The 26,667-nt window shown below is 41.5% G+C and overlaps 1 protein-coding gene across 9 annotated transcripts in view; it reads left to right on the top strand.

Moving 5' to 3' along the window:
- Positions 1 to 26,667, top strand: part of MBD5 (methyl-CpG binding domain protein 5) — a 148,719-nt gene that overhangs the window by 96,698 nt on the left and 25,354 nt on the right. For 5 of the 9 annotated variants that reach the window (XM_063340657.1, XM_063340656.1, XM_063340653.1 and 2 more), the window contains 4 exons: positions 3,404 to 4,085; positions 8,855 to 8,957; positions 9,389 to 9,569; positions 12,777 to 14,915. In XM_063340657.1, coding sequence (XP_063196727.1) covers positions 3,973 to 4,085; positions 8,855 to 8,957; positions 9,389 to 9,569; positions 12,777 to 14,915 — 2,536 coding nt within the window. In that variant the 5' untranslated portion in view covers positions 3,404 to 3,972. The remainder of the gene's footprint in view (positions 1 to 3,403; positions 4,086 to 8,854; positions 8,958 to 9,388; positions 9,570 to 12,776; positions 14,916 to 26,667) is intronic. The other 4 variants (XM_063340654.1, XM_063340652.1, XM_063340649.1 and 1 more) reach the window with 3 other exon arrangements.

Raw genomic sequence — 26,667 nt, 5'->3', positions numbered from 1 at the left:
ATAAAACATGGCTAGTTACGCGCTGATTAGCTGTGTCCTTCTACATGGCTAGTTACACACCGATTAGCCATGTGCTAAGAAGCTTCCAGGGAGCCTTCGCCCTCTTCTGTAATTCATGGCACGCACACACATCGGCGTGTCCTCACAGACCCCAACTGGCATATGAGCGCAGTCAATTACAAGATAAAAGGTCAAATTTCGATGATGTGAATAGCATTGTTGCCTGTTTTCCGCTTAGAGCGAGTGTGGTGCTTGAAGTATTTTTGTACCTGGGGTGGAATGGAACATGGATCTTCATACCGGTGCTCTGATTCATTTTTATTTTTTACATCACTCAAACCCTCGTGTTCGTTTACAGTTCTAGTACTTCTCAAGAAAAAGTCATACAAATAATAAGCTTTGACTGAAGGTATATGATTGAAACAGCCGTTTTATTCCGTTTCACTGTACTGAGTAAAAATATTTAAATATTTTCCACAGAAGAAGCGGTTAAGTGAATTCTTTTGCCTCTTTTAGTACTATTTCAAGCTATGTGCAGTACAGAAAAATGGTTTATCTGATTAGATGATGATAAGTATTATGGTGGTGATGGAATGGGACGTTAGCTGAGGCAGGGCATTGCAGAACCAGGAGAAATACAAGGTTACTTCGAAGTGTCTCTTGCTGCTTGTGCAAAAAAGAAATTGATGGCTATTATTTTCTCGTAATGGATCCAGTGCAATTGCCCTAAATAGCAACATGAGCCACAGCAAGACTGGGCTAAGAGATGAGCAGCCTTCTCTAGGCTACGTGCTTCCAGTGTTTTAAATATATATTTTCTGATTCTGATTTTGCTGTGTTACAGAAAGCTAATTCTCGTTAAAAGCAACAGGGAAATTATTTACTTGTTTTAGCCTTACATGGGACTTGTAATAAAAATGCCTATGCAGCATTCAGCAATAACGCTGAAACTTGAAGGTAAATTCTGCCTCGGTTTTGATGAGACATCATCGGCTGCCGCCTTAATCGGGATAAAACCAATCACCCACCAAAACTTCTAAACTGAAAACCTGAGAGGACTCGAGAGTCCTGAACTGTTGCCAAGTGCTCTCCAAATCCTATTCCAACGTAGCAGATTTAGAGATTAAAGGATAGATTGTTGTCATATGAGAGACGGCAAGGTGTTTGGTGTGACATTCCCTCTCACCTTCGCTGGCTGGTACTGGGTCACCTCTCCACTGGCAGTGACCAGGATCTCAGCATGGTCTCCTCATCCCTTTCCCGGTTTTGGCCAGCCAAGGATTACAAGCTACTGGAGTGCTCCAGAGGGTAGAAGAGTTATAGAGCTGTCTAGGTTGGAAGGAACCTTTAAGATCATGTAGTCCAACCATCAACCTAACACTGACAAAAACCATTAAACCATGTCCCTCAGCACCACGTCATAGAATCATAGAATTGTAGAATTGCTGAGGTTGGAAGGGACCTTTAACATCATCGAGTCCAACCTTTAACCTACCCTGACAAGAGCCACTTCTAAACCATGTCCCTCAGTGCCCCATCTACCCTTTTTTTAAACACCTCCAGGGATGGTGAATCCACCACCTCCCTGGGCAGCCTATTCCAATGTTTAATAACCCTTTCAGTGAAAAAATGTTTCCTAATATCTAATCTAAACCTCCCCTGACGTAACTTGAACCAGTTTCCTCTTGTCCTATCACTTGTCACCAGGGAGAAGAGGTCAGCCCCCATCTCTCTACAACCTCCTTTCAGGTAGTTGTAGAGGGTGATAAGGTCTCCCCTCAGCCTCCTCTTCTCCAAGCTAAACAACCCCAGCTCCCTCAGTCGTTCTTCATAAGGTTTGTCCTCCAGACCCCACGTCCACGTCTTAGAAACATATAAGACATCTACGTCTTATAAATACTTTCAGGGATGACGATTCCACCACCTCCCTGGGCAGCCCGTTCCAATGCTTCACAACCCTTTCGGTGTAAAAATTTTTCCCAATGTCAATCGTAAACCTCCCCTGGCGCAACTTGAGGCCATTTCTTCTTGTCCTAGTTGAAACAGATCCCTGCAAAACAGTGCCAGGCTGTTCTAGAAGCCTTTGTCCTGCAGAGGATCGCACTCTTTATTCTGAAAATCGCACTCCGTATTCTTTTGATTTCAGCGCCTTAGTCAAGGGGGTAGGTCTGGCCGGCTCCTTTCTCATCCGCATCCTTCTTTTTAATACCATGGCTAGTTTTTTTTGCTTCATGTAGCATTTTGAACTTTACATTTATAAGTAGTACATCTGAAGAGAACGTACAGCATAAGTGTACTTAAGGGAATATTTTTGAGGACTATTATTTATGCCTCTGTAGTCTTCCTTTAGTGGTCTTGAAGGAAGGAACTGTTGTTACTGTTAAATATAGATGTAACCTGGTGTTGCTACTCTTGTTGCAGAGATGTTGTAGGATCCTAAGACTTTATGTTCCTTTTCTATCTCAAAAAATACCTTTTCTTATCAAAATTAGTCAGGTCTATACTGACGTTTACTGTGTGTTAAAATATCAGCATAACATCAGCATTAGGAATAAGGCAGAAGTGACGTGCAATTCCAAATGAAACCTGTTAGCGCCATTCCTGCCATAGTCATCAATGACGTCTTACATTTGAGTCCAAGGGTTGTTGGTTTTTTCTGACGCATTTACTATTTGGGTCACACAGTCCATGTTTGTCTGCCCTTAATAAAAAGTCCAGTCGGAAGAGTTAAGTCTCACCTGGTCAACTTGAAAACCCGTTTTGGGGGAATAACACTGTTTGCATCATTCTGAACTTCTGTCATGAAGATTTGCTCATACAGTATAATCATACAGGGGGAAATTATTACTTAGGATATTCAGATTTTTTCATAGGTATTCTGAGATCAGTGCATTGATGCTAGCTTCTCCCTTTTCATTATACAAATTTTTTGTAAGAAATTATTATTTTAATTTAGTCTGAATGCAGGGATTTTCCATTTTTATGGATATTATCAACCCTAGAAGCAGCTTCCTTCACATTAAATTCATTCAGTTTTATAAACAGTTTTTAAAGGACATTAATTGAGCTCGTCATCTGTTGATAATTCTGAATAGAAGCATATGTGAAACTATTCAGTTAAAAGATACATCCCTTAATTCCCCCAAACTGTACATTAACTATTTAATAACAGTTGTACTCTCTTAGCTTTTAACATGTAGCTCTGTTGCATTCACATATAAATAGAATATGCTAGCAGGTTTATATTTACCCTAAGCCTTATTTTCATGGTTTCATTGACATTTAAAATTTTGATTCTGAGCTCTTTAAATGGATGCAGCTGTATACATCTTCATGAGTTACTGAACTGGGCTGAAAGACTTCAGAAAATGGCTCATGTGTTTTCTATATCTGTATTTTTCAGGCTGTTTCATTGGAGCCAGGGAGTCATGAAAGAAACTCAAGAAGACAACTTGGATAATGAACGGAAGATAAAAAGAAAACAAAAAGAATGTGGCATATAAAGGGTATAATACCTGGAGGTATTAGATCTGACTCATATTTATAAAAATGAGACGAGCTTTCACAAAATACAAGTTATCTTAGACAGTCATCAAGCTTGGAGCCATGCTGTTGAACTAGAAATTCTCCTTTTCCCCATTCTCCTTTCTGACAGGTAACAAAGGATTGGTGAATTATGATTTTCCCAAGTTGGAAGCACTAATTTTTATCTATATAGTTCATCCTTATGAATATATAAGGAGTTAAACATTGCATATTTAATGTGGATTATAATGGGAAAGTGACTCATTAACAAAAATGGCCACTTTTAAGGACTTGGTTTCAAACTGAGCTGGAGCCTCCCAATGCACTTTGTACAGTTTGGGGAAAGGTGTGCTGAATGGCCTTCTTTGGGAGGCCATGATGACATGTAGTAAAAGGATATCATCTTACTGTTGATATCTTTGAAGACTCATAAACAGAAACAGAAAAATGAATGGTGGAAAGGAGTGTGACGGAGGGGACACGGATGGAGGGCCACCAGCAGTGCAAGTTCCCGTTGGTTGGCAGCGGCGGGTGGACCAAAGTGGAGTGCTCTATATCAGGTAAGGTTATCCCAGGTGGTTGCTCTTTTGTTTTCCTTGTAGTTCTGCCAGGACGTGTGGTAAAGTCGTGACTCGGCTGATCCTTGGTACTCAAAAACTTCAAGGGCTTGTTCTTTTGGAAGTGCGAGATCCTTTTTTCTGCTATTAGTGGAGTCCACTTATGCCAGTTGTGCCGTTTGCATGCCCTTAGTGTACTCTCAAATCTAATATTGCTTGGTCTTGAAAATTTGATAATCCTTACTATACATTTTGCTTTAGGCATGAATAGTTCTTTATTACTTATTATTGTCATGCGGATTTGAAAGCTGAGCAGTAGCAGATTTAACCTTACTTAATATCTTCATTATTCAAACCTTTTACGATGAGACGAACCAGAGGTTTAGTTATACGCCACACCTGAGATGGTGAGAAATCTCTGCTGTCTTTTGCCTACTCCCAGATGCGTAGGCATCGCCTTTTCCTTGCACCACCACGGGCTTTTGATAAGAGCCTTTGTTGGGGGAGTTGAAAGCAGTGATCTGGCTTGCAGACAGCTCATGGCAGGTAAGGTACGGTGGGACTTGCTGCTGCTGTCAGCAACACAACTGTTGTGTTTTATTTAACTCTCTTTTGAAAGGAAATTTAATTGGTGTACTTAGCTGCAGAAAATAGCAGGTTTTATGTGCCCTGTGAATGTTCCGTGTTCGCTACCACTGACGGTCTCCAGCAAGATTTACTTCTGTGGATTCCCCACATTCCTCATGTAGAAAAAACAGGAACACACGCCTAAATCCAAAGTTTTAGGTAGTTTATTTGTTTATTTTGTTAGCTTATTGGATTTTTTTTGCATCACCCTGGAACAGTCACAAAAGAAATGCATTGAAATTACTGTTAAATGAATGTGTTCAGACGAACAGGCTACAAATTAAATGTTATTGGAAAAAAGATCAAAGTTAGCTTTAACAAAATATGGGTTCATCAGGTTTACATCACAGAAGTCTAAATGATTACCAGTCTGTTATTTGCTTAATCTTATTCCACAATTCTGTGATTAAAATAACCACTTCTTCCCCACATTTTATGTATTACCAACACAAAATTCTTTAACAAGTCAGAGCATACCCCAATTTTACACTAAACTGCCATAAAAGATCAAATGCATTCCGGGATTTCTTGTTTATATTCTCAATTAGCAGAATCACACAAAATCCATGTCAGTGATACGCATGTCAAAGATAAATCGCCTTCCCCTTATATTTCTCATTACAGCTATAATTTACTGGGCCTTTGCCTTAGTTAAAAATCAATGAGAAAGAAAAAGTTGTGGGTTGGGGTTTTTTTTCCTATCATCCCTGTATCCAGGCGTCGGGACATACAATGCTTTGGTATTTTTATATATCTGACGATCCTACCTGCTTTTGAACTTCCATTTTCTATAGCTGTAAGAAGCAGGCCACAAAGCTTGTGCTGCTTCTTCAGGCGTATGTCTTACATCATGTTCATAAACTAGTAAAAGGTGGTATAATTCTGCCAGTTATTTGCTTTTCTACCTTCTTATTATATGTAGTTGTTCAGGGCAACTTTCTTAATATTTCTGTTCTGAATTGCCTTATGGAAAACACTGTTTTTATTCAGTTGGCCCGGCTAATCAAGTCGACCTGTTGCCTTTCTCAGCTTGGAGAGGGTTGTGGCATTTCTGCCCTCCTCCCGAGTTTTGCCCCTGTGTACGTTTTTTCCCTCTTTAATCCAATGGTTAATTTTCTGGTTGCCTTCTCTAAGCCGTTCTGATGAAAGGGAAGGCTCGACAACACACTTGGTGTGGTCCACGGCTCTTACATTCTTACTTGGTGAAAAGCCCAGGGTAGGACATGTTGGTTGGAGAGGATGGAAGTCAAATAGTCCAACCTCCTGCTTGACGTGGAGCGTCTGCAACACTCGGTCGGGTCAGCCTTTGGTTTCGCCAGCAGCATCTTCAAGGATTGTGTTTCCACAACCTCCCTGGGTCACCTGCGCTAGTGCTGCCCGGCTCTTCTGAAGGAGCAACCACCCTGAAAATACGCACAGCATTTATTGAGAGAATGAAAGGTCAAACAATATTGACTCAAAAAATATCCAAGGGAAAATTAGTGTATATATTAAGATCTGACATGATTTAACTAGAATAGATGATCCCAGCTGGATAAGGACTCATTCTAGTTGTGCTTCCTTATAAAGCGTGCACGCTCTTCTATCAGCTGTCAACAGTTGCTTTGGATTAAATCCATTAATTAACTCGGTTTATTACCTGGTAAAGGCACGGAGCTGAGTCTCAGTGCTTTTCTTAGTAAAACAATACCACAGCCTCTAAGTAGAACCTAGATCTCTTCTTCAGCTTAGAGTCAGCAGTGGAATAAACTGAGAAAAGCTCTTTAATAAGAGGAAAAGATTTCAGAACTGTCAGTAACAGATACTACTATATTTTATAATTTGCTCTTTTTTGTTTCTTTGGGCTCGAAAAACCTCTTGATGACCTCAGTGATGGGAAAAAAAAAAAGCTGGTAGTTTCTTACAAAGGAAGCTGCTGATTATCCCTTGCGCTATAGAAGTGCGAGAAAATCTCTACATGCAAAAGATACTTTGCAATTACATAGGTCTGCCCGGGAACAAGGCAGAAACAGGAAAATGGGCCCTTTTTAGATTTTGGTGTTTCTTGTGGACAAGTAACCACGCATATATGTGCAGTAGGGATGCTGAATCCCATATGCCACAGGTTGAGTGGACTGACCTGCGCGCTCCTGGCAAGCGCGAGTGTCCAGACCTTCCTTTACACCCACCACCGATCCTCGGTGCCGTATGAACGGGCCCTTCGGGTCTGGTGTTTCCAGGACGCAGAATCTCCTTGTGCCTGAACTGGATATATGCGCCCAGGCAAACTGCACGCCAAGGAAGGTGATTTAAAATCCCTTTATTCTAGAAATAGGAAAAAAAAAAAAAGCTGTGGTGGCACAGCTTTATTCTCGCTGCTCAGTGGATGTTTTTTACCAATGCAAATAAAAAGACATCCTGACTCCAGAGGATGGAATCATAGGATCATAGAATGGTTGAGGTTGGAAAGGACCTTAAAAATCATCTGGTTCCAACCCCCTGCCCTGGTCAGGGACACCTCCCACTAGACCAGGTTGCTCCAAGCCCCGTCCAGCCTGGTCTTGGACACCTCCAGGGAATATTCCCAGGGATGCCTTTTAACGCAAATATTTAAGCATCACAGAAACGTAGATGGGATAACGTAGAGCAAATGCCAGTCTCAGTCTCCCCCCTGGGAAGAACATCTTCAAGCGTGGACCTTGCCTGGGTGAGCAGTCGCTCCTGCGTGCGTGGGCAGGACAGGCTGGGAAAGTCCAAAGCCATCGGCCAGCGCTGGAGATGCAGAGCCAAAGTAGAGACGAAGTGATGCCCACCGAGTTAAAATGTGATAATGGGAGCCTCGTGGTTTAACCAGTCTGTAGCTGAAATTAAAATAAATAAAAATAAAGAGTAATTTCCCCCTGTTCCCCAAGTATTTCAGTTTGAGACAGGGGAAGTTTGACCTTCTGACCTACCTACCACTGCATACCTCTCCCATTATTTTTAGATTGCTCTTTCATCTTGCTCTACCCTCAGAACTGTCACTATTGCACGTATTTGACCTGAGCGCTTTTCTCTAAAATAACTGTTTCAGGCCAAGTCTGGCACATAAATTACTTACTGAATCTGTCAGCATAACTGAACGTCACTTGAAGGTGTTGCTTTGTAAGTGACTTAGCTCTTGTGCAGAATTAAGTGTTTATACGTTGGGTTTTAACTGCAAAAGTTTGTTGTAGTTTGGAATTTTGACTCTTGGCTGTTTTCATGATCCAAACTATGCCACCTAAGTTGTTTTTGTTAAAATAAGGGCTATTTACAGCTGCCACTAAGAACCAGTATTTTAGCCATTCCTCATAAATTATTGTATTCTCTCCCTGATAAACAGATTAGACAGCTAAGTAACAAAGAGCAATCTGGAACGCAGAGGCTTGTGACATGAGAACTTTTTTTATCTTATGAATTAGTGATTTTGCCGTAACAGGATTTCCAATATCCTATTTTTGGATATGGAGATAATGATTTTCTGGTGGGAGAAACCCGAGTGCAGTTTATCAGAAACTCACTGGACTGGCTTCTTGCTGTAACATTTCTCTACTTTCAGTGAGAGGGTTGAAATTTTGACTGAATGAAACCAAATTGTTTATGCAACCGAGAGACCCAGAGTTTTGTTACTGGGCCCCTTTTTCTCCTTCTTCTTGAAACACACTTTCGTGTGTGGTTTTTTTTCTTCTTAAATTAGGTCCCGGTCCTAAAAAGTGCCGGTGACTGTCGTGCCTGCGTGGAACTGGGTGATGCGATGGAGGGGGAGGAGGTCCGTGGGGGCTGCGCTCTGCCCGGGTGTTACACTTTACAGGAGAGGGGAGGGAGACGAATTATCTTAGTGTTGTTAAGGCTTGCAAGCAGGATTGTAATGTGAATAGTAAATATCAATAATCTCACTTGCTTGCTTTTCTCCGCACTCGCTGTGTTTGTTTTTTCTATAATGAAAGCTTCCTTTTAAAAAAATTTTTTGGCTGTTTTTGAGAAGTATCATCTCAGTTTTTGACTAAAAGCAAGAAGTACTATGAAACAAAATATGAAATCTTAGTTGCGTTATTTCAAACTCTCTCTGTGTGAGCTGTTAGAATGGTGGACAGGAGTCGTGACCTATCAAATAGCTCGTATTCATCATTTCTGTTCCTTTACAGTCCCAGTGGGTCTTTATTATCCTGCTTGGAGCAGGTGAAGACTTACTTGCTGACTGATGGAACATGCAAGTGTGGCCTAGAATGTCCTCTTGTTCTTCCCAAGGTAAAAAAGCATCATTTTGGATCTCTGCTATAATCCTTGTCAGTTATATCAGCTGATGTGCTCTGCCATGACTTAATCTCTGTTCAGATGGTATATATAAAGTCAGTGGTATACGTCCAAAGATTTCCCACAGTACAAAAGAAATCTTCCCTCTGCTTTCTCCCCGCATGGAAAAGATCTGACTCGGTTTTTACGGTGTTTTAACATTTTCCTGTTAAATTGGAAACCTACCATCAACAGCATCGTGCTAACGTGTGAGAATCAGAACCAGACACTGACTTCTGTTTCATCTCTTGAGCAGTGCAGGAGCAGTCAGATACCTCTGAGAAACAGAAGTAAATTTGATTTTATGTAAAATTTCTGTTTTAGTTGTATTTGGTGAGTTTGCTGCCTCTAATCATTATTTTAAACGTTGGAATTTTTACTCTCAGGTCTTTAATTTTGATCCTGGAGCTGCTGTAAAGCAGAGAACTGCTGAAGATGTTAAAGCGGACGAAGATGTCACCAAACTATGCATACACAAACGGAAAATTATTGCTGTGGCTACACTTCATAAAAGCATGGAAGCACCACATCCTTCACTAGTTCTGACTAGTCCTGGTGGTGGGACAAGTAAGTAAAATCATGCAGAATCATTTAACTATTTAATTTTAAGTATATATAAATACAGAAACACTCCCAAGAAGTCTTAAATATCTACGAGTGCAATAGTAAACAGATTAAAGGAAAAAATAGAGGCAGTAGTTAGAGAGCTGTTGGTAGAGAGCACATGAGTCTAAAAAGCAGGTCATCCCAGACTAAGAGCATGATTTTCTTGGAAAAGATATCAGATTGTTCTAGACAAAGAAAATACATTAGCTCTCATCTTTTGGAACTGTAGTAATATGTCTGATATTCTGTCACATGGGAAATTAGAGAAGCAGAATAAAGTGATTATAAAGGGATTAGAATGTGGCTAAGGACTTGGCTAAATGGGAAATTGTATTGCGAGGCAGAATATAGAGCCAGAGAAGATCTCCACTGTAATTTCTCAAGGATTATTTTTGGGGACCAACCTGGATTAGCATTTTAATTATCCAAATCAACAAAAACTGAGGTAATTTGTTGATGGATGAAGCTGGCAGGTATTATCCAAACAAGAGAAGATCAAAACATGTTGAAAAACTGGGGGGATCGTTGTGACCTGGAGTGAAAGAAAAGGTATAGCAACAAATCCTGTTAATTGTAAGGTTGTTCACCTGGGGACTAGTGAAAAAAAGCTATGAGCTGTAAATTATTGAGAAAGAAGACCTAGAGAGAGTAGCTGATCAAAGATGCCCGTGAGCAGTACCAGATGGCAGTATGGTGCGGATCAGTGTGACTCTGGGAGACGCACAAATGCCATCGTACGCCGACTGCCGTCCTGCGCCGCTCTTTCACTGCCGGCACTCGCGCTGAAACAGAGCAGAAGCTTTTCTCATCGTGAACTGCAAAACACTTCTTATAAAAGTCATCTAAAAGTGTTTAGCTACCCGGCAAAATGGTGGCTGAAACAAGGTACGATTGCTGCCGACAGAGACAGCGTAAATAAAAGAGAATCGGCACCAGAAAACCAAGCTACTTAAGCTAAAGGACAGGGTTAGCACTGAAAGAAACAGCTACAAAAACAGAGTTGCACAGAAACTTCAACAGAAAATTAAATACTTTCTAAGGATTACAAGACAAGGTTCTGAAGTCTTACAAATCCAAATGGTGAGGACAAAAGAGTGAAATTACTTTTAAGACAGAGCTCAGTGCGTTTATGGTTATGTGCTGTGATGCGTGTGGCTTCAGGGAAATGGCCCTTGATAATCTGAGGGATCTTTTGCACCCCTGTATTGCTGTAATAACAGCTGGCCAACTGCTAATCCCTCCGCAGCCTGACTTCAAAGTGGAAAATTTTAAGGCTATAAAAATAAATAATAAATCTCCGATAGATAGACAATGCTAAGATGACTGCTGTGCTCTGGCATGTTCAAATTGCTATGTATGATTTTAAAGCTTTGTTTAAATTGTTTTTTGCAACGTAATTTATGTTTTTAGAACAAACAGTGCAACTTCCCAATTACTGTGCTTTTTCCTTATTAATTATTTTTATTCTTTATGAGTAGAATCGAAATTACATTTCTGTTTTCAAAAAATTGGCAAAACGAAGGAGGTAAAACCAGCTAAATATTGAAGACACAAGTCACATTTACGTGGTCTTACCTTCTCCGTTGATCAGAATTTTATGCGCTAAGCAAAAAAGAATATTTCCCAATAAATTGCCTTTGTAAAGGAAATGCCGTTTCATTTATGCACACTTAGATTTGACCATCTGCTTAGGTCCAGCATTCAAGGTGAGGGTTCTCCGACGTGTTTTGTTTTGCAGTTCAGTCTTGAGATTTGTCCCCTAAATGAGACTTTGGTTGTATTTTGGGAGAGGTAATATGTTTGTTTCTGTCATGCTGTAGCTGGTTGGGCAAATAGGATGAAGGCAGGATTGTCAGTGCCATCTGTCTCCTATGGCCGGGCTGAAGGAAAGAAGGGAATTGGGTTCTTGTGAGTAGAGGAATTTAAAGGCACCACTGAATTCATTTGAACATGAAATCTTTAGCTCATGACTGAAGTTATAGTTTGCATATCCAGAGGCTGCATGCCAGGCGCTCCAAGCTCAATTACAAATTCCCAGAGCAGCAAAACTGGCAGAAACTCCGCCAGACTTGGAGCTGCTTGTGATGGTATTCTTAAAGTAAAACATTGGGGGGGAAAAAAAAATCTTTTTAAATAAAACTGACATTAGTGGGCAGAAAAAGAAAACGGTCTCGTGCTTGTAGGAAAGTCTAGTCTCAAAACTGGGATTTCCAGGAATTTTTTCCATTGTAGAGGGATTCACATGTATGCGTGTGCAAATATCCCCAGGGCCTTTATCCTGAAACCAACGTACAAGGTTGAGCCCCTTAAAGTTAGCGTCTTCACCCCAAGCAAAGCTAGTTGCAGAAGCTGCAGGTGAAGCCTTAATTTAGTAAAGTAATACAGGACACTTCCGAGGAACTGATTAACTCAGAGGACTGGAACTCGGTGCCCGTGGTGCCAGCGAGTGATGCGGAGCAGCCGGAGAAGCTGCATCCTGCCTTGCACAGCCATGCTGTCCTAGGTCTCGGCGATTAAGTGCTTGGCTGAAAAGAAATCTGGGCCAGAGTCGCATGGCACAGCTCTCCATTCGTCCTCATCAGGGACGGCGTTCGGGGCAGGACGCTTTTCTCTGTAGGGCGTGGAGAAATTAGTCTAAACCTTTGCTGGGCTTTGTTCCTCCTGTACTCAATAGGTGGTGCCAGAGGCTCCTTTTCCCTGCCACAGCGATCGCCTGCTCCTCCTGCCAGCCCTTCTGGCTGTAGCCAAAGTGGTGATGCCGGAGATTCAGGAGTAGGACACTGGAGATGATGGTTTAGAGGGAAAAGACAAAAGGGAGAGGAAAGAAAAAACTTTCAGGAACCGATGTTTCAGAAGGACCATGCTAAAAGAAATTCATGTAGGGAGCAAGTATGCTTGAAACTTCAGAAACACAAGATTTAATTTTTGTCAATATTTATGCAGTCTTTATATGGGATCTGGAGTCAAGGTCTATACAACTGCACTATGTCGTAGGGTAGCATGCACCATTCCTGCAACTACTTGGTGATGTAGGTATTATTTCTGTTTAGACAAAAGTTTAGCCAAAAGGTGTTCTAGCTGTTGTGAGTATTTTCACACACAGTAGATTTGCACTGAAATGTGTGATATTGGATTTCAAAACAGTAACTGTTGTGTTTTTAATATCAGGTGCAACTCCAGTAGTTCCTACTCGAGCAGCAACTCCAAGATCAGTGAGGAATAAATCGCATGAAGGAATTACAAATTCTGTGATGCCAGAATGTAAGACTCCTTTCAAGTTGATGATAGGGGCATCTAATGCCATGGGTAGGCTTTACGTGCAAGAAATGGCTGGAAGCCAGCAACAAGAACTTCATTCTGTCTATCCTAGGCAGAGATTGGGTAGTAATGAACTTGGACAGAAGTCTCCGTATCGTGGCAGTCATGGTGGGATGCCCAGTCCAGCTTCATCAGGATCACAGATATACGGAGATGGCTCAATCTCTCCTAGGACTGACCCACTTGGAAGCCCTGATGTTTTCACAAGGAACAATCCCAATTTTCATGGAGCACCCAACTCTAGTCCTATTCACATGAACAGGACACCTCTGTCTCCACCATCAGTAATGCTACATGGTTCTCCCATACAGTCATCCTGTGCAATGGCTGGAAGGACTAATATACCTCTTTCCCCAACCTTGACCACAAAAAGCCCAGTAATGAAAAAACCGATGTGTAACTTTTCATCTGGTATGGAAATACCACGAGCAATGTTTCACCATAAACCACCCCAAGGTCCACCCCCGCCTCCTCCACCGCCTTCTTGTGCTCTTCAGAAAAAGCCATTAACATCAGAAAAGGATCCACTTGGCATACTTGACCCTATTCCTAGCAAACCAGTGAATCAGAATCCTGTTATCATTAACCCAACTACTTTCCATTCAAATGTCCACTCTCAGGTACCCGTGATGAATGTAAGCATGCCTCCTGCTGTCGTCCCTTTGCCAAGTAACCTTCCTTTGCCAACTGTAAAACCTGGTCACATGAACCATGGAAGTCATGTTCAAAGAGTTCAGCATTCTGCTTCAACTTCCCTCTCTCCTTCACCAGTGACGTCCCCAGTTCATATGATGGGATCCGGGATTGGAAGGATCGAGGCTTCTCCCCAAAGATCACGTTCTTCTTCCACGTCATCAGATCATGGAAATTTCCTGCTGCCTCCAGTAGGACCACAGTCATCCTGTAGTGGTATTAAAGTTCCTCCCAGGTCCCCAAGGTCAACAATAGGGTCACCGAGACCATCTATGCCATCTAGCCCTTCCACCAAGCATGATGGACTTAATCAATACAAGGACATCCCTAACCCATTAATTGCTGGAATGAGTAATGTATTAAATCCTCCAAACAATGCAGTTTTTTCTACTGCATCGGCTGGAAGCGGTTCCTTGAAGAGTCAGCCTGGTTTGCTGGGAATGCCTTTAAATCAGATCTTGAACCAGCACAACGCTGCCTCTTTTCCAGCAAGTAGTTTACTCTCAGCAGCAGCCAAAGCACAGCTAGCAAATCAAAATAAACTTGCTGGTAACAACAATAACAGCAGTAGCAATTCTGGACCTGTTGCCAGCGGTGGCAACAACGAAGGACATAGCACTTTAAATACCATGTTCCCTCCTGCTGCCAATGTGCTTCTACCGACGACTGAAGGGCAAAGTGGCCGAGCAGCACTCAGAGATAAATTGATGTCTCAGCAAAAAGATCCTCTGAGAAAAAGAAAGCAGCCGACCACCACGGTGTTGAGTTTGCTGAGACAGTCTCAGTTGGACAGTTCTGGAGTTTCCAAAGCTGGATCTGATTTGATAAGAAAGCAAAGTCAAAGCTCCTTTCCCATCAGTTCTATGTCCCAGCTGCTTCAGTCCATGAGTTGTCAGAGCTCTCACATGAGCAGCAATAGTACCACCAGTTGTGGGAGCTCAAATACTGCTTTACCTTGCTCTGGTAACCAGATGCATTTTGCAGACACCAGTATGAACTCTGGCAGTCTCCAGAACTCGCTGGCACAGAGTTTGCCCTTGCGAGGGGAAAGTGTGCACTGCCAGAACACAAACACTAACTTTGTCCACGGTACTAGCCCGGGCACAACCAACCATCTTGCAGGTTTAATAAATCAGATGCAGGCTAGCGGGAACTGTGGGATGCTCAGTCAGACAGGAATGGCTTTAGGAAATTCATTACATCCGAACCCACCTCAGTCGAGAATCCAGGCATCCTCCACTCCAGTGGTACCAAACAGCATTGTTAGCAGCTGTAATCAAACAAGTCCTGAAGCAGGTACGTTGCCTTCTAAAAGGATACCCCTATCTTTGACTGCTTGGAAATATATGGTGACTATTTTTAAATGGGTTCCTTTTACATATCTACCTTTGAAATTTGAGTTTACCAATATACCAATATGAAAAGTCTGCCTATTTCATGCTGATATCCAGAAATTCAAAAATAAAACAAATGAGGAAAAAACCGAGCGGTAGACTAAAATATATCTCCCTTTTCCTGAACAAAGTCATCTTGGCCTCCTTCCTGTGACAATTCTTGCTTTTATTAACTTCCACACACTCTACATAAATAAAATCCACGCACTTTTGTACAGACCCAGACCTCGGCTTTTCTCACTTGCCCAGATAACTTGGGGTGGGGTTTTTTTGCTACTTCAACCCCAGAATGCGGTGGCTAAACCGGCAGTGCGTGTCCAGGCCATGTAGGTGTTCTCCTGCTTGCATTACAGAGTTGGTGTTATCAGAGATTGGAGCAGATACCAGCAGTACAAAAGTTTACAAACTAACCCTTTTCAGGGACAGCACAGGGGAGTGCCAAGTCTGTGTTTGCCTTTATCGTGATAATTTTACTAAGCTGGTAATTAAACGGTTGAATAAACTGTGTGTTCAGTTGGAAGAGTGTAGAGAGATTCCCTGGTTTATTCCTCAGTGAAGACTTGGAGAGGAAAGAGGTGTGCTGCTGTTACTGTCTCCGTGCTGTTTAAAGGTAAAAAGGAGACAGCTCAAAAATCTGTGTTTCATTTAACTACGACTGGTTGAACAAAGTACGCAGTTTTGAAAGATGGGACTGTGTTAATTTCTTAAGCAGAAAGAAAACCTTCCATTGGATATTGCAGTCTTTTGGCTTGGTTAACTTCCAAAGTGTGTGTTTGATACAATCCCAGCTAAACGACATCAGGTCCAGCGAAAGGGACTGTCAGTGTGCGAGGGGTCTCTCTCGTTAACCCGAGAACGAACCTGATACGTGTTCCTGAGCTTCCTCCAAGAGGGCTGTTTCTTCTTTAAAATACAGAATGGAATCCTATAAAAACTGAATTATGTAAAAATAATTTTCTACTATTATGCTGGTCACAGTTTCTGATAACTTTTAAGGGTTTCTCTCTGTTCCTGGGGAAAAATGGCAATTTCTTTTTTTTTTTTTTTTTTTAGCTCTATTAGTGGTTTGTGTTGCAAGCAAGCAGCTATTAATCCTTGCATGGCTGTTTTGCCTTGTCATGCTGACAGAGAGGAGTATTTCCTGATTATAGTCCCTCTCTTCTGAGACTTTGCACTCTTCTGAACAGAACAAAGGTCTGGTTTTGCCTTAGCAGCTTGCTTCCCTGTCCCACTAAGCATACTACAAAATCCCTTTTGCAGGAAACCCTTTGGGTTTCCACCTCTGTTGAGTTCAGTGGGGACCAGTGGGATGTGTGGGTCCTTCTGAATTATCCCTGTCCACATGGCTGAAGAAAGCTGTGAAGTTATGGCAGCATTTGACTACGTTAACTTGCCCTCCAGGGAACAGAAAGCCTGAATGTTATGTGAGATAAGAGCCAGCGGTTACCATCAAGAAGCTGAGCCGCAGTAATTCACCCCGTGTAGGATAAGGGCTGAAAAGGTCCAAGATTCCTGCACGAAATTCAGACTGGAACCAATTAACAGTTTTACGTGGCATAAAAATGATCAATAAAATGTTGCTTAGGGACTATTAAAGTGAACTTTTAAGAACGAGAATCCAAGTTCATCCCCATGCGGGATCTTCTTGTTTCCGCTCCGTCGCTTTGACCCAGCCATGCTTTGGTGTGGTGGCACCTGGGACCACTCGAGAAGGTGGCCTTCGGGTGGATGGCACGGCTTGTCCTCGTTCCTATGTTAGCTGATCAGAGCCTTCCCTTGTGTCGCCGGTCCATGTCTTCAGGCAAGCTGAGTTTCTTCCCGAGAAGACAAATGTGACAGAACAGATCTGTGCATGTGTCAAAACCCCATGAAGGAAGGTCTCACCAGAAACGGCCAATTCAGTTCTCATCAATATAGGAGCAGAAATATGTGCATAACCCGCCTGGGAACTTCTGTTCTGCTGTGGAATTTCCACAGAATGGTATTTCTAATACTCTGGAGATAACAGATAGAATTATAGCGATATAATTATAGGGCCTTAAAGCGGCACTTTTTTTCTTATCTAAAAGATAAATGGTAGTTCTGTGTAGGCAAAGACTAGAAAGATTGGAATGTGTTCTGTTCCTCACTGCTGAAGGGGTTTGTTTTCTTAGTTTTGATGCATGCAAAAATACACACAGCCTGCATTTAATTATTTTATGAAATAATTAAATGTTATTAACCAGCCTAGAGAGCTGTTTTCTTCTTTAAGATGAACTTTCAGATTCTGTTATCTTTAGGGCAAGGCCCTAAAACAGTATATAGACCTTCATCCAGCCTCCTGCCTGCGTCATCACAGCAGCGTGGGGCTCAGGCATGAGATTTAAATCTAAAATTTAAATCTAAAATCTGGGAAAATCCAGATAGGGACACTTTCTTGTATTTGCAAGAGAACAGGAGCAGTCTTTCCGTGCAACAAGTGTGAAATGTTGAGTATTTTGCATTACTAATAACCTTTAAAAATAATAGTTAGTTACCAGTCTGTGCTCAGTTATGAAGACAAAAAGAGATAAGAGATATATAGTGAATTATTCTGTATTATTATTCTGCGTAGCAGGTCGATAGTTTTGGTGAGCAGTGTCCAAAACGCCGTGTGAACTCTGCTTTCAGGAGCAGTTCAGCTGAGTAAGATGTCTTCGGGAAACTCCTCTGTTCATATTTGAGTTTGTGGCTTTTTGCTTTTTTCTTTTTTTTTTTTTTTTTTTGCTTTGTTTTTAAGTATTTTAATTGCTAAATCTGTTTTCTGTTTCTGTGCCAGCATTCAGAATAGTTACTAATCAGAAAATAGTTCCTGAGAGGAAAAATACTGAGAATCGCCACAATTAGATAGCTGGTTATTTCCTAAGCTTTTAATTACATTTTAACCACGTGGACCAAGTTTTATTATTCTAGCTTTTGTTTTCTTCTTCCACAGATGATATCTTTGGTTTCCAGGTAATTTTCAGTATGAGTGTGATGGAATTGAAAATTAGTAAATACAAAAGTAAAAATTTCTGTTTTGTAGTTTTACAAGTTTGAGCCCTTGAAAACCAGTTATGCTCAACTAATTTTTATTAACAATTTCAGTCTCTCGGTTCTATAGTATTTGGGCTGCGAGCACTGTTTAATAAGGAGGAGGTAGCCGCAGGTCTGTATAGACTTTTTTAGGGCTATTCCTTTGAAAAGAGTCCATTTTCTGCCAGGAGACTGGGTTCTAGACTCCTTTTTTCTAATGAGTGGTGTTAATATTTCCGTTAACCTCTGATGCTCTATTCCTTGTCAAGCGAACCCTCAGCCTCCTCGTATGAACTGAAGGGACAATCCAGTTTGCCAATTTGGCGGCTTTAAGATTTATTCATTAAGCCGTTTTGCCTCTTTTTGGATTTGCCTGTTCTCTTTGTAAAACGGGACTGCGTCACTGTGTGATATATAATTTATTGTAAAATCTGGTTCATTTATTTTTTTTCTTGCCATTAGAATGTGCCGTTAGTCCAGAAGTTCACAGCATAGAAAATCTGTGTGTGAGTGTTGAACGTTCAACAAGCAAATCCTGCTAAAAATGCAACGTGCATAAACGACGGGATAGATGAAAACAAGTGAAAAATACTTGGGAGTAAAAGCTATATACAGCTGATATCGGGAAGCAAGGGAACTAATATAATACCATAGCGGTAGAAATAAAAATGATAAGTTGACTCGAAATATCAGAACATCAGAAACATGAAAAACTCTAGGTCTAGGTGTTTCGTAGTGACAAACAAAAGGCAGATTTGGCAAACAAAGGCTATAGCCCTTCCATAGAGTCAGAACAGTAATTTTTACTGGTGAATTTTACAGAACAGAAAATAGTAAAATATAATGAAATAGGGAGGAGCTCACCGGCCCGATACTAATCAGTGAGGAGCTTCTATCCCACTCAAACAGAACTTATTTTAATACAGCCAAGTACAGTGTAATATAATTGGGAATGGAACATTGTGTTGGAAAAGAGTGACTCAAAGGAGGGGTTTGGGAGGCTTTGATTTAATAGATGTAATGCAAACTGTCAGATCGGTGGTGTTGGGAAAAAAAACCCTCAAAAAATCCCACAAAAAGAGAAGCAGGATGAATCCATGGAAACGTGAAAATGGGAATACGTGGTGGAACTGGGGATGGGAAAGCTGGGATGTGGCGTTCTGGCTAGTGGTCCCTCCTCCTGAAAGGTACAGAAATACTGGAGAGTTCCAAGAGGGGCCACAGCATTGGTCCGGGTGGTTGTCAGTGAGACCTCGGGGTGTAAGCCCTGGAGCCAGTGTCTGTACTCTCGTCTTCCAGGAGATCCCGAAGTCAGGCTCACCTCCAACACTGGGACCTCGTCAGCAGAGCAGTTGCCAGGGCGTCGAGCTGGATCGAGGTATTCCAGCGTTTGGGAATGCCCTGAAATCCGCTCTTTCAAAGAAGTAGCCAAGAAATAGCATCACTTTCTATAGGTATTTACACATGGGCAGTATCTGAAATGGTGGAGGGCTGAATTATTTTACCTTGTTGGCAGACATTTGGTGCCAACTTCCAGTGGGTGAAAGCCAGTAAATTCAGCATCAAAGAATCATCGAATCATAGAATGTTTTGGGTATAGTTTCACTCTCGCGGCTCAGTAGACATTTGTTACCAATGTAAATAACAAGGCATCCTGACCTGACTCCAGAGGACGGAATCATAGGATCATAGAATGGTTGAGGTTGGAAGGAACCTTAAAGATCATCCAGTTCCAACCCCCTTGCCATGGGCAGGGATACCTCCAACCAGGTTGCTCAAAGAAAGAGTGGTTTTCTTTTTGTGAGGATACTAAACATTGAAGTACTCTAGCAGAGGATCTGTAGAGTCTGAACAGAGTATGAACAGAGTCGTAAAGAAATTTCCCAACCCAAGTGTGCGTAGGATCCTTCTGCCTGATGATGGTGGTCGCTTCTGACCTCAGCATCTGCTCAGCTCCGTTGCCCTCGAGCTGCCCTCCCGTACCGATGGGTGGGTGGTACGGAGAACTGTGTCCCTTCACAGGGACTGCTCACAATACTTACACATCTGTTAACCATCATAATGCAACCTCAGTATCAACATTTCATCCCAATATAACCTAAAGGACTCATGAAAGACATTTTTTTTTGACAGACAGACAGTTGGCTAGAGCTACTCAAAGTGGAGCAATCAGGGATTGTTGTCTTGCAGAATCAGAAATTATCTTGTCGATAATCATATTGCAGCTCAGAGAAAAATTGTTTTCAAATCGGACCAGCCTTTGTTGGTTTTTTTTCCCTTATCAGCAGCATGGGGGGAAGAGGTCCCAGTTCTTTGCCATTTGTAATGTTTCGTTTCCTCTTGCTTTATGCTTGTAGCACAAAGCCGTGTCTCCTGAGGGGTGAATTGCTTTAGTCTAACTAAAGGATTTGTCCTTAATCTAGGTGAAAAACACTGATGAAAAGTATTGTAATTTGTGAACCTGTTTTTCTTAGTAGTTTGGGGTAAGTATTCTCCCTGTCCTTCTGGGAGAGCTGTGAATGTAAATGTCCGTATTTTGACGATGTGAGGATAAAGAGTTATATGAATAAAAGGTTAAATGTACTATTGGACGTAGTGGTAGTCAACAACATAATGTATGCCCTTGTGTCTCTGAAAATGGTCTTTCCTACGCATCAAAGATGGGGTATTTCAGAGTATGTCACATCAAACCTGTACAAAGTGGCACATTCTAGTATGCGAACTTCGGGATTTGCTCTTTAACTTCTAACTTTTTGACTTCAAATTCAGAAGAGTAGCTGGTTGGCATCCCTTGTGGGGCTTGTTACATCTGAGAAGAGTTTCTTACTAAGCTTAAATAGCCCCTAGACAGGATGCCAGCCAGCTACTCTTCTAATTGTGAAGCCAATTGATTTTGGGTTTCGGTGTTTTTATATAAACGTACCGAGAGACTTTTCTCTGGTGGGGGGGTGGGATGTGATAATAAGGAATCACTGTTATATAAAATCTGGCACTGCTTTTCAACATTCTACCCCATTTTCCTTCGTTATTATTTTGGGGAGACAAAAGTGATTATTTTCCTGTTTGAATGAGAACTGCAAAGAATGGGGAAAATGTTCTACATGAAGAATAAGATTTCCAAGTATGAGACGTGTGGTAGGTCAAGTCTGCTCCCTGCCCTGCTATTGAAATGAATATTCTCATTTACTGGCTCTTGTTAACTCTTGGTAGAAGATTTACGCATAAACCCGCTCTCGTTCTCTGAACATAAAGGAATCACTGACTTCCTAGGCATCAGCATTCATATTAGGTAAAACTTAATTGTTAACGTGATAGACTTTTATACAGTCGGTGTAAAGATACTTGCTACCAGGAGGTTTGCAATAGGGGAAAAATTTGGAAGTGGAATAGAGTTTTCTTTTCAAATTACCTCTATTTATGACTGTTTATTGTTAGCAAGTGCTAGCAAATTGGAAAAACTTGGGAATCAGCTCAATCTCTACTTAATTAACTCGGTTGTTTAGCTGAAATGAGTAAGCCTCTAATTTTAGTAGAAGTGGAAAAAGGAAATGTAGGAATAACTTATTTATAACTACGCAGACGTGTTATGCTGGTTGGGTTTGGGTGAGTGAAGATCAGAAAGGGTAATGTTAACGGAGCGCTGGCTTGTCGAGGGTTATGGTGGGATCCCGTTCTGCTTCTCCCACATCCTGGGGCTCGAGGCTCTTCCATGAAAGGCGTGCAGCTACGTAGACCTCAGCATTGCCTCGTCATCTTTCCTCCTTGTCTTTGAACTTGATGCCGCCAGCGTACGTTATCTATACTGTTTGGGGCCCTTCAGGCTCTGCCATACCCAGTTTGTGAATCGCGGTGGCGTTACCTCTGAGATAAATACCAAGGTTAAAAGTTCAGCCCTGCTGAGCTCCGCTTACCGAGCACATCGCTGGCTTAGACACACAGCTGGGGTTTGTTCTTGTGGTTGTTTGCTGCTTATAATTTGAATTTGCTGATAACTCATAGTCTTCTAGTTAACCAAACTCTTATCTAATTAGTGTTTTAACTGCCGTACATTTTTCTAGGAATTTATAGTAATAAAAGTGAGAGGATTTGTAAAAAATAATAATAAAATCATAGAATGGTTCGGGTTGGAAGGGACCTTAAAGATTATCTAGTTCCAAGCCCCTGCCCTGGGCAGGGACACCTCCCACTAGACCAGGTTCCTCAAAACCTCATCCAACCTGGCCTTGAATAATGCAGAAAGATTAGTCTTATTTTATTAAAAGTATGATTGTGAAGAAAAACTGAATTACTTCTAGGAGATTTCCCATACATATTTAGCTCTCCACATCTTCTGAAAATATTCTTAAGCAGAACCAGTGGGCAACTCCAAAACTTGCTGGAGGGTGGAGCGGGAACTACTGAAAGAGATAATGCTTTTTATTGAATTTTTAATTTCCCAAACTAGCAATACATGTTTTACCTCACCTGCAGTGCACCTCCCGCAGCTGTGAATGGGGGACTGACACGGGACGAGATGAGCCTAAGTGCCAAATACTGAAAGACTGGTCCTTCATTTGTATGCTGTGGTCTTGGCGCGTTTTTACTAGAGGGCGGCTGCTGCTTTCTGTAAGCTAAGCACAGAAGAGTACTTTTCCCAAAGTAATTTTAAAAACAGCAGTGATGGTAAAAGGCGGAAGTTGGAAGAGACAGGAGTAAGGAGAGGAGCCAAGACTCAAGTTTAGTCAGGTATTTAAAAAAAAAAAACAAGCCTAATTTTAAGGATTTCTGTTGTCCTAGAAAGTGCGTTGGGTTTTCTGCCTCTTCCTCAAAATTTTGTCAGACTCGTTTTTGGCGGAGTCACTTTTCAGAAGACGCAGAGACTGCGCGCTGTAGTCCTCGGGGATTCTCATCCTTAAAATAATCTGTTAAAGCAGGAGTTTGAAAAACACTACGAAGAACAGGGCCAGCGTTACAGCTGTCGTGTTGCAACTGGAAAAATACGCGATCCTGCATCAATATGCCGTTGGTAGCCGTAGTCGTACGCTCGGCTGCTACAGTGATAAGCATGATGTTATGGATAGGCAGCTAAATCTGTCTCAGAGAAGAACACGTTCTGTGCGGACAGAGTATTGTATGTGAGGGGAGATCACGGTTTTAGCTGGTCCTGCTGGGCCGAGAGGGATGCTTTATTTATTTGCCCTTTGTTGGTGGTGTCTCTGTTGTCTCAAGGGAGCAGGATCTCGATAAGGGGGACGACTGACAGGGGTTTGCGGTTAACAGCTGAGTTATGGTTTCTTTGGAATTGAAAGCGCTATACTAAATGCGATACCAGATAAATATCTTAAATGTTTTCCATTCCAAAAAGAAAACAGAGAATATAATTGTAAAACTGTATAGCTCTTGCTTCTAAGTTTATAGGTAAGTGATGGAATATGTAGTTAAAGCAGGAACCTGTTGTCTCAAACTTTTAAGGCATATGGGGTCATATCGCTTCCGTCAGGGATTATACTTCTGTGAAAGTTAACCCTCTTAAAATCGCTAATTGAAAAATATTGCCACTGATGCAAACTACGTGGTCGTATCTCTAAATTGGTGTTAATTCTTATTTCACCTCAGTATTGCTGTGGCTTCTGGAGGCCTCGAGCTTGGATTGGTGACGCTGTGCGGCAGAAGTTGCACAAACCGTCAGAGATACAGTAGTAATCGAAATGCCTGAATGATCTTTTGTACTTTCACACCTTGGTAACCTCAGGGTAAGGCATGCGGTGAAACTGTCCTCTCTCCACTCTTGCTGGATCTTTCCGAAAGGAATCTTGCGGATTTCTTCTGCCAGAGCTACCGACTTTCAGCCGGCAGAGGGTGGGAGCGGTGGAGGGTTTGGCAAGAAGCTCTTTACGTGACCAAGGAGCTGAATGAGAGTTTTTGACAAGGGTTTCAAAAACTTGAAATGTTCTAAATCTAAAAAGCAACAAAGAAAATATAAAATAAAGTTAGCTGCATTTTTATTGAATATGCAGAAAAGTAAGAATTGGGAATGTGCTGTGTGTCACATTTCTTTGTTTTCAGCTCTTAAAATGTTTAAGATATTAATGCCTAATGAGCAAGTTGTGCACAAGCTCTGTTTAGAAGTACTGAATGCACCTGTCTTATTGCTTATTTTGATTCTACAAATTCCAGCAATGCACTGTTGAGACTATTGAAATATTAGAATACATAATGATATATTTCTTACGGAGAAATGCGTTGTAAAATATTATTTCTATTATCGTTTTCAAATTGGTGTATTTAACTGCAGTTTTTTAGGAAAATACAGATATAGTTAACATTCTTTAATTTGGTAGAAGTACTTTTAATATCTATGAAGACTACAATAGTTTGCTTTCGGTGTGTTGTTTGGTTTATAAGGAAGCGTTATTCACAGTATCCTTACAGTCGTTACTGTTCCTACGTATTTTTATGCAGACAATTCTGCTGCTGCTGCAGAACTGATACACGGGCTTCGACTCTTTCCTTTTGCTTAGTTTGAAATCAATAGCTCAACCCCCACTTCTTTTTCTGAGGACAGCCGTTGAAGCCTGCTGTACCAGTCTTCGTTTTATTCAAATCTTAATACTGTTTAAAACCAGGACTCCAAACAAGATAGAGCTCTGATACACCCTGCCATCCCAGTAGCGTATGTGTACGTATGCGTTCCTGTCTCCTCGTGCTAGGACAATGCTGAGATATGAATGATAAATATCTTCCACTTTAATTTCTTTATTTTAAGTGAGCAGAAAAAGTGATTCTTCTCAAGCACAAACTGATTTTGTAATACCCATTATTTTATTGCATCTTCTTAGGAATACCTGTCAAGCAGTACTTGAAAAAAAGGAACGCAGATAAAATCCACACAGGAAAATAAACCTGCTTTCAAAAAAAAAAAAAGTTCATAAATAAAATACTATAGCACACAAACTCATAATTTTTAAAAATGTATATCCCATCTAATTTCCATTTATTTACTTCCAAAACATTTATTTCACCCTCTAAGAGAACAATAGATGTATTTTTTGGCATTCCGACTATTTCTACTCACTGCGTTAGAAAGATGGTTCCTTTTTCTCAGCAACTGGCAAAAGTACTTTTGGCAGACGTCTGCGTCTGCAGGAGCTGGAAGCCGGCATTTGTCTTAGGCTTTTATGGCTTTTAGTCTCACTCCTTCATCTTTTTTTCATTCTACTTTTACTCTTAAGAGCTTCTGATTATTAAGGACTGTTGTTTACTGAGCTGACATGTACAATGCCGTGTGTTTCCAGGATTCAAAATAGCGTGTTTTTATGAAACTTGGAATCAAACTTGTGATTTCCCTCTTGCTTTCAACTCCCGTGCACGTTTCTCATCAAAAGCCTCCTAATTGTCATCTTGGAGCCTGGATACTGTAATAACGAACCATTTCATGGTGGAGTTTTGGGTGAGCTTCCACGCTGTCAGAACTCATTGGTGCATCTTCTTTTCTTCTGGCTGTCATCCTTCTCCAGGCCTGATGGAAATGCAGGTGGTCAGGACTGTTTTCCTTACACCGCTTCTGGCCAAGGCAGCCTGTTTGCGTAGGGATCTGTTTTCAGGCGATGTCCACCACCTGGTTTCCACTGCCATCCTGCCCTCTGTGAAAATTCTAGTAAATACAATGTATGGGTCTAGATGATAATAAAAGACAGACCTCAAAGGACATCCAGAGTCGGTTCCAGGTTGCTGCTGCTATGCTTTAGTGCTACTCCCTGATTTGAAAGGCCAGGACTCTTCTTAGGACTCTTCTTCTCTTGTACTCGCAGTGTAGCTTGTACATTTGCTTTGATGAGGTACGGTACATATTTTGTGCAGTTTCAGAGAACGCTTCACATCTTCAGGCTGCCAGTACCGGGCATCATTTTCTTCTCATTGCATCTGGTCTCCTCGTGAGTCAGAAAGACAGGGCTGCTCACGTTCGTCCTGGATCCTGGAGATTTCGTTTTGAGACTGGGGAAGGACAGTTCAGAGGGCTCTCCGAGGGCTCTCGTGGTCCTCCCAGGGGAAGATGGAATTCTGCACCTTGTTGATGCAGCGCTACCACTCACAATTATGGAAGTTATACGTGTTTTATACAAGGGAAAAAATAATTCAGAGTTTGTCTTTTGGATTGGGGCCAAATGTGCAGAAGATGTCTAGCAGCACTATGTTTTAATGAGAATGGGCGTGCACGCATTTCTTCATCTGGAATATTGACTTGTTGGAGATGGTATTTTGGAAAGGATCCAGGAATCGTATTCTGGCAGTTCAGTCTGTTGCTGGACATAGATTTGTCCCAGAATGCAGTTGTAAATATTGTATTAGCTGCTACCCAGTTCAGGGCTTTCCTACCCCAATTCCTGCACCTCTCTGTGAGGCAGGTTTAACAGAAGCTGGGGGAGAATATTTGCCTGGTTTTTCTTTTCCTGCTGAAGTCTGGCTACTCATCGCCTCTTCCGCTCCCAGACTTCTCAAGTCTGGATTGAAATAAAGACACGTTTCCTTCCTCCTACTCAGAATCCATCAAGATTTTGTTTTTCTCCCAGTAGCAATTAATTCATTGCCTAAGTAACCTGGAGAAAGGGGAAGTGTTGAATGTGCTCCAGACCCTCTCACGT

This window comes from Chroicocephalus ridibundus, chromosome 7 (assembly GCF_963924245.1).
Source record: "Chroicocephalus ridibundus chromosome 7, bChrRid1.1, whole genome shotgun sequence".
In the NCBI taxonomy this organism is placed as follows: Eukaryota; Metazoa; Chordata; class Aves; order Charadriiformes; family Laridae; genus Chroicocephalus; species Chroicocephalus ridibundus.
This window is presented reverse-complemented; position numbering and strand designations above follow the sequence as displayed.